Here is a 14,518-nt window from a genome sequence, read left to right as displayed (position 1 = left end):
TAAACGTAACAGGCAAGTTTGTTTAGTTTTAGTTTTTAGTTTTATTAGACTTAACACTGGCATAAAAATATAGAAATACAAATCGATAGCATATTGGGTTGACGAAGACAGTTGACTGGAGCAGGATTTGAACCTGCAATTTCCAGATAAACAGGCTGGCGCTCAACCCAAAACAAAAACTAAAATTTACTAGATTGTGACTTGACCCCGCTACCGCTACCTTTGAATAAATGTACCACAGCTCTACATACAGAATAACAGGCCAGTGAATGAACAGGGCCCAGCGCCAAATTCTGTGCTTACAATCACGACCTCTGCATACTGTGCAAGCGCCAAATTTCTGCCGAATGAGTGCGCACAAGCAAAACAAAACTGTGAATTACCCTTAGTTTAAAGACACTGGACACTATTGGTTATTGTCAAAGACAAGTCTTCTCATTTGGTGTATCTCAAGATATGCATAAAATAACAAACCTGTGAAAATTTAAGCTCACTTGTTCGCCGAAGTTGCGAGGTAACTATGAAAGAAAAAACACTCTTGTCACACGAAGTTGTGTGCTTTCAGATGCTTGATTTCGAGACCTCAAAATATAATTCTGAGGTCTCGAAATCAAATTCCTGGAAAATGACTTCTTTCTCAAAAGAGGGAGCCGTTTCTCACAATGTTTTATTCTATCAACCTCTTCCCATTACTCGTAACCAAGTAATTTTTTATGCCAATAATTATTTTGAGTAATTACCAATAGTGTCCACTGCCTTTAATGAAGAGTTACTTAAACATTTCAAGAGACTTATACACACTTTTATATTTCTGTGTTTTCTTTAGGAGTGACACCCCCATGCGAAGCCGGTTACATCTGCACGGGAGGCTCTGACACGCCCACCCCCGCTGATGGGGTGAAGGGTTACGAGTGCCCAGTTGGGCATTACTGTGAGGAGGGTGCACCCAGTGAAATTCCGTGCAACAAGGGAACGTACGCCCCATTCCCACGTATGGGAGAGTGCGATCCCTGCCCTGAAAGTAAGTCTCTCTCCTCCTGTTCTTGACATCTTGAATAAGTTATAGAAACTTTCTAAGGCCTTAAAAAACGATAAGGTTTGGCGTTACCCTTAATAAAATGTATGTGTATTGGTAAATTTTCCTGTTTAGGTGATGTGTTTTTTGAAATTATCAGAACTTTCTAAAATGAAGTGAGAAAATCTTGTTTTCCTGCTGCAATCCTCAACGAACTTCTTTTCCTTTTTCAAAATCTAGTTTTAAAATATATTTATAAAATTTGTATTCTTGCAGGTAAAACTTGTCCTGAGTTTGGGATGAACACCACGCTTCCGTGTCCGGCCGGATTTTATTGCCAAGAGGGAACGGACGACGACGGTGAACCTTGTCCTCCAGGTAGAATCTAGTTACTGAATCACAATTTCTTGATTTGTGCAATTCATAATCTAATTTATAGACCGTATTGAATAACCCCTTTTTGCTATGAAAAGTCGCCACCTTGTAGGGCAAACCTTATGCGCGTCCAAACACGTACATCATCGAAGCATGCAGCACGTAATATTCCCGGGTTGATTTCTACGAAAAAAGCACGCGCACAGGCTCACAGACCCCATCTTGTACATGTAGGTCAGATATTTGAACGGTGACATCATATTTAATACGTTCTATAGGAGAGAAATTGACTGTTGCCAGCTTGGCGTTCATATCCCATTGTGGGAGTTTGCCGAGTTCCCCTGACGGGAAAATCATCTTTAGAAAAAAATAATAATGTGTGCTTTAACCTCGTCCTACTAATATGCCATAAATCTTACCTCAAAAAATATCAATATGGTTGTACATGTAAATTGTACTTGTTCACAAATGTAGTGAATGAAAGTTGTAAGAAAAATATTTCATTATATTTCTAAAAGCAGACGAAAAAACATTGGCCAACACACAGATAGATACTGCAGCATGATTGGTCCTGCAGATTAAAGTGAACATGCGGCACAGCTTCTTAATACAGAACGCTCTGGTCCAAACTGTTAGCATGACACATTTTATAAACAGACGCAAATGGTGGCATGAGCAGTATGCACCCCTAGCCTTAGATAATTACCAATTTGTTTGTTTGCTTTAACCTCGTTCTACATAGGTACCTTTGCAACCCAGCGGGGTGTGTTCTGAAAACACGGTGCTCTGGTCCAAACTGTTAGCATGACACACATTTTATAAACAGAAGCGCAAACGGTGTCATGAGCAGTACGCTCCCCTAGTCTTTGACAACTACCAATGTTGTTTGCATTCTTTACCCTCATAGGTACCTTCAGTAATCAATTGTCCCTTATTGAGGAAGACGAATGTCAACCATGCCTGATTGGAATGTACTGTGAGACACACGGACTGTCATGGCCGACCGGCGAATGCGACGCTGGTTTCTTGTGCCTGGAAAGAGCGGCCACGGCCAGCCCAGACGACACAGTGAATGAACCGTGCCAAGTGGGACATTACTGTGAAAATGGTAGGTGAAGTTTTCTTCTTTATAGACTGTGCAAGTTTTGTGTAAGTAGGATTTGAATCTTTGCATGGAGGGAGTATAATTAGGTGAGGTTTGCGGTAACACCATGTGAATATCTCTTTTAAAGGATATTTGGGTACTTTTTGTAACACAAAACACAATGTCCACAGATTTACATTAAACTTACACCGTTTTAAGATAATGATAGTAGTGAAAGCGTACCTAAAAATATTAGTTGCTGAGGTGCTGTAGTTTTTGAGAAATGAGTAAAACAATGTCATGAAAATACGTTTTTACATGCTGAAATAGTTTTCGTCTCATAACCACTGAGACTAAATTATTTTCATGACATTGTTTTACTCATTTCTCAAAACTACAGCACCTCAGCACGTAATATTTTCAGGGCAGCTTTCTACTATCATTATTTACAAAATGTATAAGTGTAGTGTAAATCTGTAGACATTGTGCTTTTTGTCCTACAAAAAGTACATAGACCATTTACTTAGTGTTTGTTCTGAAAAGAACCGGTGGTTGACAACTCTCTTGTGTTCCTGGACATTGGGACACTATTAAAGCGTGTAAGTTTGTTGTCTCGGTAGCTAGTAGAGGCAGTTTGAATCCTATATTTTAGCAGCTATTAAAATTTTTTTCTTTTGTCCCCCACAGGTACCCACTCGGCCACCCCTTGTCCCCCGGGCACAATGAACCCAAACCGGGGCGGGGTATCAGTGGACGACTGCGTTCCCTGCGAGGCGGGTCACTACTGCGAGGGTACAGGACTCTGGCAACCCAGCGGGGTGTGTTCTGAGCGCTACTACTGCCCCAGTGATGCCGTTATCGACTCACCCGAGCCTGTCGGTTATGAATGCCCAGCCGGATTCTTCTGCCTGAACCAGACGGCGACGCCTACTGCTTGTGATCCAGGTAATAATTATAATAATATGAATATTTATAAGGGGCTGGTATCCATGGAAACGTAAATTGAAAGTTGAAAGAGGCTAAACCGTTTCCCCCTTTCAACAAATGTAGTTTCTGCAAAATAAACAAAAACTCTCAAAGAGTGTATATATTGTCTGCGAATATTGTTTTTGAAGCAGAAATAACAAGTAAAAAAGTTTCCTTTTTAATTAAAGGGAACAAAAGGGTAGCGACGAGTTCTTCAACGGCTGTTTAAAGCCGGCATGGTCGACGGCCGTGTGATAAATGCCCGAGCCGAAGGCACAATAAAATTGTTTAAGAATGAGTCACTACTCTTTTATTCCCATTCATAAATGGGGGAAAAAAAACGTAAAAAATACAATTATAGACACTTTAACAATTGAAAATTTGAGGTTTGAATCCTTTTTTTGACCAAAAACTTTGTGAAGCCAGCTTGTTATAAACAGCTCCAGCTGGTCATTATCAAAGGTTTAAACACCCCCACGTGACGCGCTCTCCACCAATAGGAGTAGAGAAACTCTCTGGGTTATTTATGAATTTTGGTTTGTTACTTGATAAAATAAAACTATGTAAAATATCCTATGTTTGTCTTGACAGGTACATACCAGCCATTCGAAGCAGAGGTAGATTGCAACATCTGTCCTGAAAGATTCTTCTGCATGGTGAACTCCAGCACCCCTGAGCCTTGCAGCGCTTACTCCTACTGCCCTCAAGGTTCCATCGAGCCTACGCCGTGTCCTAACGGCACTTACACAATGGATGATGTGGTTGAGCTGATCAACCCGTCACAGTGCCAGGAATGCCCCACAGGTAAAGAAAATCCATATGGAACATAATGGCTTCGTAGTATGAATGAGTTGTCCACGGATATTATGTGTGAAACAGAAATAACCAGAAAATAAAAGTAGACAAAAAGAATGGATATGACCTGCAGCTGATTTCACGAAACGCTCGAATTAATCCTATCTCGAGTTAGGACGAGTAACCCGTCCTAACTTAGGATGGGTTCAATGCGTCCTACGTATTTAGATACGGAACTGAACCCGTCCTAAGTCCTAAGACCTAAGATTAGTCCTAAGTTACATGTAGGAAGAGTTTGGTAAAATCGTAGGCTGATGTTTTTTTTTCAAAGGATGAATTTGTTGCTTAAGTTGATAAAGGTGATAATTTGGGTTTTGGTTGGTGATAATTTGGGTGCTATAATTTTGGGTTGAGCAAAGAATTTTGTTTACCATTGAGCTCACGCCGTGTCCTATGGAATGTAATGGCATTGTACTACAGAGAGATGTAATTTCTGTTTTTAACCGGAAATCCACTTTTTTTTTCAAACCCCCACCCCAAAAAAGAAAAAAATAGACGCAATATTTGACCTACTTCCGCTCGAGTGAGAGGGTCAATCATATATTTCTCATGTTAACATGGAATTTAGAATTCTAGAACAAAACCAATGATTTCTGTTTCTTAACAATTTTTCTGATATTTTTCTTGTAAATAACGGTGCAAAAACTCATAAAGATTGCTTAAAATTTGAATAAACTTTGCATAACTGTCAAAAAAACGTCTGCTTTGAGACACCTGTAAGATATAGAAGAGTTTGCGGTAACACCATGTAATAATCTCTAAATGAGTTGGGGGTGGTTCTGAAAAGAACCGTTGGTTTAACTCTTTAAAGAGAGTTAAACCAACGGTTCTTTTCAGAACCAGCCCAACTCATTTAGAGATTATTACATGGTGTTACCGCAAACGACTTATATCTTATCTCCACCATGCAAAGTTTCAAATCCTACACACCTGTAAGACTCGTGTATTTTGTTGCCAGAAATTTTTTTGAATTATTGATTGTGTGTTTTGCAGGGAGTTATTGTGTTGGTGGTAGAGTAGCTGGACCATGCACAGCGGGTTTCATTTGCTACTCCGGATCGAACACCCCTACTCCTGATGGTACGGACATCGTGATGGGAGAACCATGCCCCATTGGTTACTACTGTCTTGAAGGTGCAACGAATGTTTCTGTGTGTAGCCCAGGACAGGTGATTACAGAACCGGGAGCTAAGAGCTCAGCAGAGTGTACCCAGTGCCCAGCTGGCTACATCTGCACCGTGGACAGCACCAGAGCAGAACCCTGCACCCCAGGTAATTAGCATATTCATTTATAAAAATGTACTCGTACATATTTGTTGTTGGTTCTATTTGCATATACAGGGCCAGGGTTCGAAATTAGCGGTCGCCCGGTCGCCAAATGCAAGTGAAAATAGCGGCGGGCGAGTGAAAACCCTTTCTGAAAACCCTTTCTGAAAACCCTTTCTCACTAGCCCGCCGGGCGAGTCAAATAATTATTCCTTTTCACATATAATGTAAATGAGGGTTCAGTGGCAAAATCCCACAGAAAACTTGTACTAAAGCTTTTAAAGTAGTAAGTTTGACAATTCTAGATACTTGCTAGATTTAATTTTGCCGTGATCGGGACCGGAATTGCTGTCGTTCGTTTCAGAAAACACGTACAATCAATTGAAAACACGTACAATCAATTGAAAACACGATGCACAAACCACATGGTGCTGAGTATCCTTGCAGTACATGTACACGGTCGCCCACTGGTACGTCCATGTCCATGCAGTAGGCACAGCACATACACAACACACACACAGTCGTCCAGAGTCCATTCTGACCAACACGCTGTGATTGGCCATTGATGGCTGTTGATAATTCCATATTCATGATGTTCTTGGCTAGACTTCAATGCAGTACACGTTCGCAAACGAAGTAAATAATTGCCGCACGTTGTGCATAATGCCTGCAGACTGTGCACAATACAGCCTTGGAGGAATTCCAATAACATGGACAACTTTTGCCAACAGAGGGCGTTGCGAGGCAAAGTTCATTGAATTATTTCTCGATGTGCGTTGTTGACTGATCGTTGATTCATGAAGATTTTTTTTTTTTTTATAAATACATGCGGGCTAGTGAAAAAACCTGCGGGCGATCGAGAATTGTGGTTGACTCGCCCGGCGGGCGATTGAAAAAAAAAAGTTAAGGGAAACCCCTGAGGGCTGTATGCTTCGTTTATGAAAGTGAAGTATCAGGCCTGCATATATTGAATGTTTCTCTAAATAGCTCCCTGTTGTACGATTCAAATGTTGACAGCTTTGAAATTTTCAGAATTATTGTGTTCTTTCATGAATTTTTGTTATGTAATTCACTGTTTTGTGAAGTACAGAAGTTTGACAAAATGATGTCTTAATTTTATTTTCTTGTACCTTCCGCAGGTTATTTCTGTGAGTTCAACCAAGACCCTAAACCTTGTCCCAATACGACGTTCTCCGACGAATCAAAAGCAACAAACTTGAGCACCTGTCAACCCTGTCCGGCTGGGTATTGGTGTAACATCCCAGGTAAAGCAGCCGCTAAACTAATAAATAAATTTCCTTCATGCTCTGGGTTCGAATTTGGGGTAAAATTCCCCCTAAAGGCTTCTAGTTCAATTTTTTTTTACAAGACCTGCCGTCGATTTCACAAAGAGTTAGGACTTGTCTTATCTCGAGTTAGGACGAGTAACTCGTCCTTATTTAGAATTAATCTTAAGGACTGCATACTACATTGCAGGGTTGGAACTCGTCGTAAGTCATAAGATTAATTCTAAGTTAGGAAGAGTTTGGTGAAATTGACAGCAGGGCCCAACTGTTTAACAGAAAGTTTTTTAATCCTACCAAGGTTTGAATGATTGCACAATGACTAAAATAAGTATTGTCTGCTAGTTACTGACTCACAATTTCTTGTGCAATTCATAATCATAGACGTTAAACCAATGTGTGTGTGAGAAAGATCAGCCGTTTATATCCCCTTTTGGGAGTTTGCCGAGTTCTCTTTATAGGAAGATCACCTAAACAAACGGACAAACACCTGTTGTCTAATTAATTGAACTTTGTCTTTGTCTTATAGCTATGACAGACTTCTCCATTAGTCCATGCCCTCTTGGGTACTACTGCCCTGAGGCTACCCTGGAACCGCTTTCCTGTCCCCCCGGAACATACAGGGACACTGAGGCTGCTGAGAGTAAGTTAAGCTGGCTGGAACCTTTTTGTAAAATCGCCCTAAAACTTTATTTTCGAGTTTACCGTAACTGTCTGACCAATCAATGTCATACACTGTAGTCTTCAGCATTAGATAAACTATGCCAGTCTGCAATGTGATACCATGTGATGAATACATTTAACTAGTGCAAGCTCAACCCTCCTACTGTCTGACCAATCAATGTCATACATTGTAGTTTTCAGCCAGCACTAGATAAACTAAGCCAGTCTGCAATGTGATACCATGTGATGAATGCATTTGACTAGTGCAAGCTCAACCCTCCTACTGTCTGACCATTCAATATGATTCACTGGTCTAGACTGACTATACAAGTCAGCAATATGATATCCTGTGATAAATGCATCGATACAGTACACAGTCGACCCTCCTTCTGTCTGACCATTCAATATGACCTGAAGTGGTCTAAATCAATGTATGAACTATTCCAGCCTGCAATATGATATTATGTGTTGAATGCATTTCTGCATATTAATTGCTCTCTAAAATCTTCACAGATCAAGATGACTGCCTGCTTTGTCCGTCTGGCTACTACTGTCCGAACGATACGGCCAATACCTACGGCATAGAGTGTCTGGATGGTCAGTTCTGTCCGGCAGGATCTTGGGACCAAAGAGATTGCCAGCCAGGTAAGTGAGAAAGGACGAGAAAGACTCTGCTAGGGTCGAGATGTCAGGCCATTTACTGTTTTTTTGCAAGAAAGAAACCCTTAATAAACCTTTTATCTGCTTCTTCATTCCCTGTTCACACCAGAGGGAATTCCCCAGGAAAGTCCATGGGAAATTGGTAGTCTGTTCACACTTACCCGTGGAAATACCTGGGTTATGTTTACACTAGAGGGACTTTCTCAGGAAACTTCTTAATTTCTATCGGTTTTTTTCTTCTTCTTCATAGGTTATTACTGCAACCGTTCCATGACCCAGGAGGCCTGCCCGTCCGGTTTCTACTGTCCAGTCAACTCTAGTTACCCCGTACCGTGTCCGGCTGGTCACTACTGCGGGGAAAGCTGCGAGACAGAACCATGTCCAGGAGCGATAATGCCAATCAAATGCCCGCTTGGTTACCGAGAGAAAGACGGTTCCCGCCGCTCGACGTTCGTAAACACCTGCCAGATCTGCGCAGCAGGTACCTATGGGAACGATCCTGACCGAGCCAACTGTACCATCTGCGTGGCTGGGGTAGTGTGCTTGCAGGGAGCGACTACGGACAACCCGCAAGGCAACGATACGCAGAATGGAGTCAACGTTACCAACTCTTATCCATGCCCTGTCGGTAAGTGTTTGCGGCGGTTCTCTCTAAGAAAAACTAGTTGTAAACTTGTGGGTACGACCCCCAATAAAATTTGTATACCCCAAATACCTGCAAGCTTAATCCTAAAGTTTTTTTTTGTGATCCACATCAAGCAAACTTCAAACATCACTTTAAACTTCTCCAGCTAATCAGTTTTGCATGTTAAGAAATCATTATTAATAAGTTACAGGTATGTTTGCCTATCGGAGATCTATGAACAAACTAAGAGCTAAGTTAAAAAAAAAAGGAAAACAAAATCATGGATTATTTTGTTTTTGGTAATCTTTCATAGAGCTGCATAAAGCACAAAAACAAAGCATAAGAACAAAGCAACTTTGCGAACTAGGATTGGGTTACCATCCAAATGACTATGCCATACGTACAGTCTGTGACTGGTTTCATGTTTGACTTTGCTAAGCAGAACTTTTCTGCTTTCTCAGCTCTATGATATTGGCCCCATGGCTCAAATTCATAAAACTGGTGAAGCGCAATACTCTGCTTAGTACAGAAAATCTTGCTTAGCTGGAACCAGTTACCAGGTAAAATGTTGTTTAGCCAGCAGTATTGCAACTGGTGCTTTGCTCTTTTTTTTGCTTAGCAATTTATTTCTTTTGAATATCCCAATGATATTGGGCAAAAACTCAGTGAAATAATGCAAAGTATTTGCAGAACTTTATATAAAAAAGAATTGCAATCTAAAATGTTATTTTCCTTTCCATGGTAGGTTATTATTGTCCAGAAGGTTCCTACGTTCCATTGGCGTGTAACGTCGGGACGTACAATGAATACGAATACGGTATGTCAGACGCCGACTGTCTTAACTGTCCTGTGGACCACTTCAATCATCTAGAAGGACAAGACGCCTGTTTTCATTGCGGTGCCGAGGCGTATCAAACAGAAATGGGACAGCCGCAGTGCCAGTGTGCAGGCGCTGGGAAACAGTTCCAGGTAAATTATCAAACATCACCAAATTACAGCTCCATTAATGACACTGGACACTATTGGTAATTGTCAAAGACTAGTCTTCACAGTTGATGTATCTCAACGTTTGCATAAAATAACAAACCTGTGAAAATTCAAGCTCAATCGGTCGTTGTAGTTGCGAGATACTAATGAAAGAAAAAAACACCCTTGTCGCACCATGGTCACACAAAGTTGAGTGCTTTCAGATGCTTGATTTCGAGACCTTAAATTCTAAATCTGAGGTCTCGAAATCAAATTTGTGGAAATTACTTATTTCTCGAAAACTACATCACTTCAGAGGGAGCTGTTTCTCACAATGTTTTATACCATTAACCTCTCCCCATACTCGTAATCAAGAAAGGTTTTATTTGAGTAATTACCAATAGTGTCCACTGCCTTTAAAGAAGTTCAATCAATCAATCATACAGAACTTTTAAAGCGCCTAAATCAAAGTTTTGCTCAAAGGCCCTAAAGCACAGAAGAAATAAATAAGTCATGTTGGCCTTTTGTAACAAGTGGGCTTTCAGAAGTGTCTTGAAACTGTTGAAGGATGTTGTGTCCTTGATGTGATTTGGATGTTTGGGTCCATTTACTGAGAAGGCAAACATTACCTGGCTTGTTCTTGGCACAACAAAGTGTGATGAATTGCTGATTTTGGCCACCAAAACTTGGACACTTTTCTTCTCTCTATGGGGTTCTTAGCAAGTATAATGATTAAGTTCGCTTTCTACAACTCCTTGGCTTCACAAAGATTTATTATTGTTTTTTTATTCATCAAAGCAGTGACAAATTACATAATTATTTGTTAAACGCTTTACAAAATAAACAGTCATAATAATTGTGAGATATAATAAAAAGAGACCATTTTTTTTTTTTTTAAATGGAACATTCTGTAAATTTCAAGAAGTTGTTTCATATCTTAACCATCATGCAACATTTCCATGATTTTTAATTTTGAGTGATTTTACCCCCCTTCCTCCAATAGGCCAGTGACCGTAAATGTCTCTGCAGGCAAGGCTACATCACCCTGGTGGGTCGAGAACAAGACTGCGTGGAGGAAGTTTACGAGATTTGCACTGAAGGAACGTCACGTACTCAGGGCGGAGCGTGTCTGGACAGTACTGGGTGGGAAGACTATTGTAGGGAAGGGGTGAGTGCAAGTTCCTTTGTCTGTTGTTGTTGTTGTTGTTGTTGTTGTTGTTGTTGTTGTTGTTGTTGTTGTTGTTGTTGTTGTTGTTGTTGTTGTTGTTGTTGTTGTTGTTGTTGTTGTTGTTGTTGGGTATTTGTTGTTGGTGTTGGCGTTGTGTCCGTGTTGCTGTCTTTTCTGTTTGTTATAAATGATTTGTTGTTGTTTTGTACGATAGTTGTTGATTATGTTTTCAATATTTGTTGATGATGTTTTTTGTATGTTTGTTGTTGATGATGTTGTTGTTGTTGATAATGTTGTTGTTATTGCTGTTACTGTTTTCAATGCTTGTTGTTTTTATGTATGTTTTTAAATAAAAACGTTGCTGCTTTTTACATTTGTAGTTGTTAAAGCTGTTGGTGGTGATTGTCTTATCTATACTTTCATTACACAAGTATGTTCTTGTTTGTGTATAACCTAAGACCCATGGTAGTAGTGTTTCCATTAAAGGCAGTGGACACTATTGGTAATTACTCAAAATAATTATTAGCATAAAACCTTTCTTGGTAACGAGTAACGGGGAGAGGTTGATGGTATACAACATTGTGAGAAACGGCTCCCTCTGAAGTGCCATAGTTTTGGAGAAAGAAGTAATTTTCCAAGAATTTGATTTTGAGACCTCAAGTTTAGAACTTGAGGTCTCGAAATCAACCATCTAAACGCACACAACTTCGTGTGACAAGGGTGTTTTTTCTTTCATTATTATCTCGCAACTTTGATGACCGATTGAGCTCAAATTTTCACAGGTTTGTAATGCATATGTTGAGATACACCAACTGTGAAGGCTAGTCTTTGACAATTACCAATAGTGTCCACTGCCTTTAAGTGATTATCAAGTGTATATAAGAACAGGTTTGAAAATAAAGTTGTTGAACTCTATCATAAAGTTTGCATCCGTGCAACTTATACAACAGTTGTGGTTTCATTGCTAACAGTTGTAGAAAGCCTTTGAGAGACTCAAAGAGGGCCACGTTCTAGGGTCGAAACGTCAGGCCATAAACTAATTTTTACATTAACTAATTTTTACTTTATTTGTATTGAAGTGAGTTGCTGAAAAATGGTCTTTAAAATGTAAATAATCTTGTTTTTTTGGTAACCTAGGGTGGATGTCCAACTCCAGAGGACTACCTTGGATACGATCAGACGTTGTCCTTGTGTAAGTGTAAGGTCGATGACCTTCAGGAGATATGTGACCTTGAGTGTCGTCTGGCTCAGAGGAACAGAATGACCCTAGTGTGTGACGATCCACCGTATGTCTGCATTGAGTATACGACCGGAGAACAGGTTGGTTGGTTTGTCGGTCTGTCTGTGTGTCTGTCTGTGTGTCTGTCTGCTTCTTAATCCATCAAAAACTAAATCAGATTGAAGTGGCTTGTATTGAGCGGCCACTGATGGCTTGTATCAAACACACATAATGGCTAGAATTGGCTGGCATAAAATTTCCTTTTATGCCATAAGTAGCATGTATCGAATACCCTTCGTGGCCATAAGTGACTTGTAGCAAATGTCTACAAATGGCATGTATCAAAATGCCTATGGCTGCTTACAGCGTTTTGTATCCAAGACGCTTTTTATCAGCCACAACCACGTTGTAGCAATTTGATCATAGTGGCTTGTATCAAACCCCATAGCAGCCACATGTGGCATGTCGCCGGCTCCATGCTTTAAGGTCATTAAAGACTATTTCATATCAGTAGTGATCAAAAATTCATTAAGTGAAAAATGTGTATATATTTTTAAAAAGTAAATGTTTTTTTTTTTAAACTGAATGTTTCTTTTTGCTCAAGTAGTTCTGTGAAGATCACATTCATTTCTTGTATTAAAATTTGAAACTCTAATGCTGATTTGTTTCCAGACAAAGATTCCGGTGAGCAGTTTGACTAAAGTGATCAACGCTCGCAACGCCATCTCGGCCGACCAGTGCGACGCCCTCGATGGCACCACGCAAGTCATTCATGTCACAGAAATGAGCAGTACGTAAACTTGTTGAATTGTTTTAGTTAATAATAGTCCCCTTGCATAATATTAAACGCTACAGGAACGAGGCTCGGTCAATTGCTTGTTTTTATGCACAAAGAACAAGTATCTTCAAATGATTTCCCTCCTTTGGTCTTAGTAGGGTCGTTTTTTAGCCTCAGTGAGAGTGTGACGTCATGTGTAATAAGGTGTCTTTTGTCAAGCAACGTGTTCTTGTTTACTCTATATTTTACAGAAAATTGGGTTAGAAATGTGGTTTGTTGTCATTTAACCGCTTAATATCACTGAATCAGTCTCTTGATTTTTCAAAGACGTTTTATATGTCACGAAAATGTTCCATGCATAAATGTTGTACTTGACGCATTGTTTTGACAGGCCCAACTGTTTGAAATAATACTAGAATTTGCTTGAGCAGCTTGGGACTTAAAAGCACCATTCCCTCTGAAACTCCCCCAGCCTAAGGACCAGGTTGCCCTCAAATGAACATTTACAAGAGTCATTAAGTTTTACTTAAATATTTCAAATCCGTTTTTATTTTACAGGCAACGGTTTCCTGGGTGTGTACGACCCATCACCCTCACAACTGGAAACTGTCATCATGGACAACGCTAAGGGTTTAACCAATGCCACCTCAGTCAATGGTTCAGTGACTTACAGTGTGTCTCGTAGACGACTCCTGTCTGTTGATAACTCAACCGTGCGAGGTAGGGGGCGCCGTTTGCTGTCCTCGTCCGGAGTGGATGGGTCATCGTTTTCGGGGATTTCAGATCCTGCCGTATGCTTGAAGTATGGTGAGACAATGATGTTCTACGTGGACAATGACAATTACCCAGTCTATAATCGGTGAGTAATATTGGAACTTCATCCATCAGGAAATTTTATAAAGAAGGCTAAATGACAACACAACAATTATAAACAGAGCCCGATTTCAATAAATGTTGCTTGGACATTTTCTGCTAAGCAGAAATGAGCAAAATACCAGTCACAAAATTTACTTGTGACATGGTAGTTTGGCTGGTACATGTATCTTTATTCTGGTAAGCGTAATTTTATAATGCTTAGCTACTTTTTGTGTTCAAGCAGCTGTATGAAAATGAACACGTCACTATGCTAATCCCAGCAAAGGAATTTGCTGAGCAGAATTTTCTTCTAAATAGCTTTATGAATTTTGGTCCTGGCTATTAACTGTTTTGTGCAAGAGGCGGGATAGTTTTTAAAGCTACAACCACTTTTTTGAGATATTGGTTGTTTACCAACATTTTATCAAATAGTCTTTATTAACAGGGTTTTAAGGCTATGATAACTTTTATTTACCAACTTTTATTTACCAACATTTCGTCAAATGGTCTTCATCAACAGGGAGAATCTTTACAACACGAATGAGCAGTTTGATTATGGTGGTTTCCGTGAGTTGGAGGAGATGCAGACTCAGATTGGAACCTCAACGACGCTCTTCACTTATCGCTTTATCGACCCTGGTGTCTATGTCTTCTGTCTCAGCAGCAATTCTGAGCGTAAGATGGTGAGTTACATGTAGAAGTCTCCTTTTGTTGTTATTGATGTTGTTGCTATTTGCCAT

The 14,518-nt window shown here is 40.0% G+C and overlaps 1 protein-coding gene across 1 annotated transcript in view; it reads left to right on the top strand.

Annotated features, from left to right (window-relative positions):
- LOC117301698 overlaps positions 1–14,518 on the top strand; it is a 154,151-nt gene that overhangs the window by 97,079 nt on the left and 42,554 nt on the right. Inside the window, exons 99-114 of the mRNA XM_033785724.1 lie at positions 827–1,021; positions 1,292–1,393; positions 2,298–2,498; positions 3,162–3,419; positions 4,032–4,244; positions 5,289–5,567; positions 6,701–6,826; positions 7,374–7,487; positions 8,021–8,152; positions 8,418–8,795; positions 9,538–9,761; positions 10,762–10,936; positions 12,083–12,246; positions 12,818–12,935; positions 13,482–13,782; positions 14,299–14,461. Coding sequence (XP_033641615.1) covers positions 827–1,021; positions 1,292–1,393; positions 2,298–2,498; positions 3,162–3,419; positions 4,032–4,244; positions 5,289–5,567; positions 6,701–6,826; positions 7,374–7,487; positions 8,021–8,152; positions 8,418–8,795; positions 9,538–9,761; positions 10,762–10,936; positions 12,083–12,246; positions 12,818–12,935; positions 13,482–13,782; positions 14,299–14,461 — 3,143 coding nt within the window. The remainder of the gene's footprint in view (positions 1–826; positions 1,022–1,291; positions 1,394–2,297; positions 2,499–3,161; positions 3,420–4,031; positions 4,245–5,288; positions 5,568–6,700; positions 6,827–7,373; positions 7,488–8,020; positions 8,153–8,417; positions 8,796–9,537; positions 9,762–10,761; positions 10,937–12,082; positions 12,247–12,817; positions 12,936–13,481; positions 13,783–14,298; positions 14,462–14,518) is intronic.

The sequence above is a fragment of the Asterias rubens genome, chromosome 17 (assembly GCF_902459465.1).
Source record: "Asterias rubens chromosome 17, eAstRub1.3, whole genome shotgun sequence".
NCBI classification, from domain to species: Eukaryota; Metazoa; Echinodermata; class Asteroidea; order Forcipulatida; family Asteriidae; genus Asterias; species Asterias rubens.
Note: the sequence above shows the minus strand (reverse complement) of the source record. Positions and strands in the feature narration are given on the sequence as shown.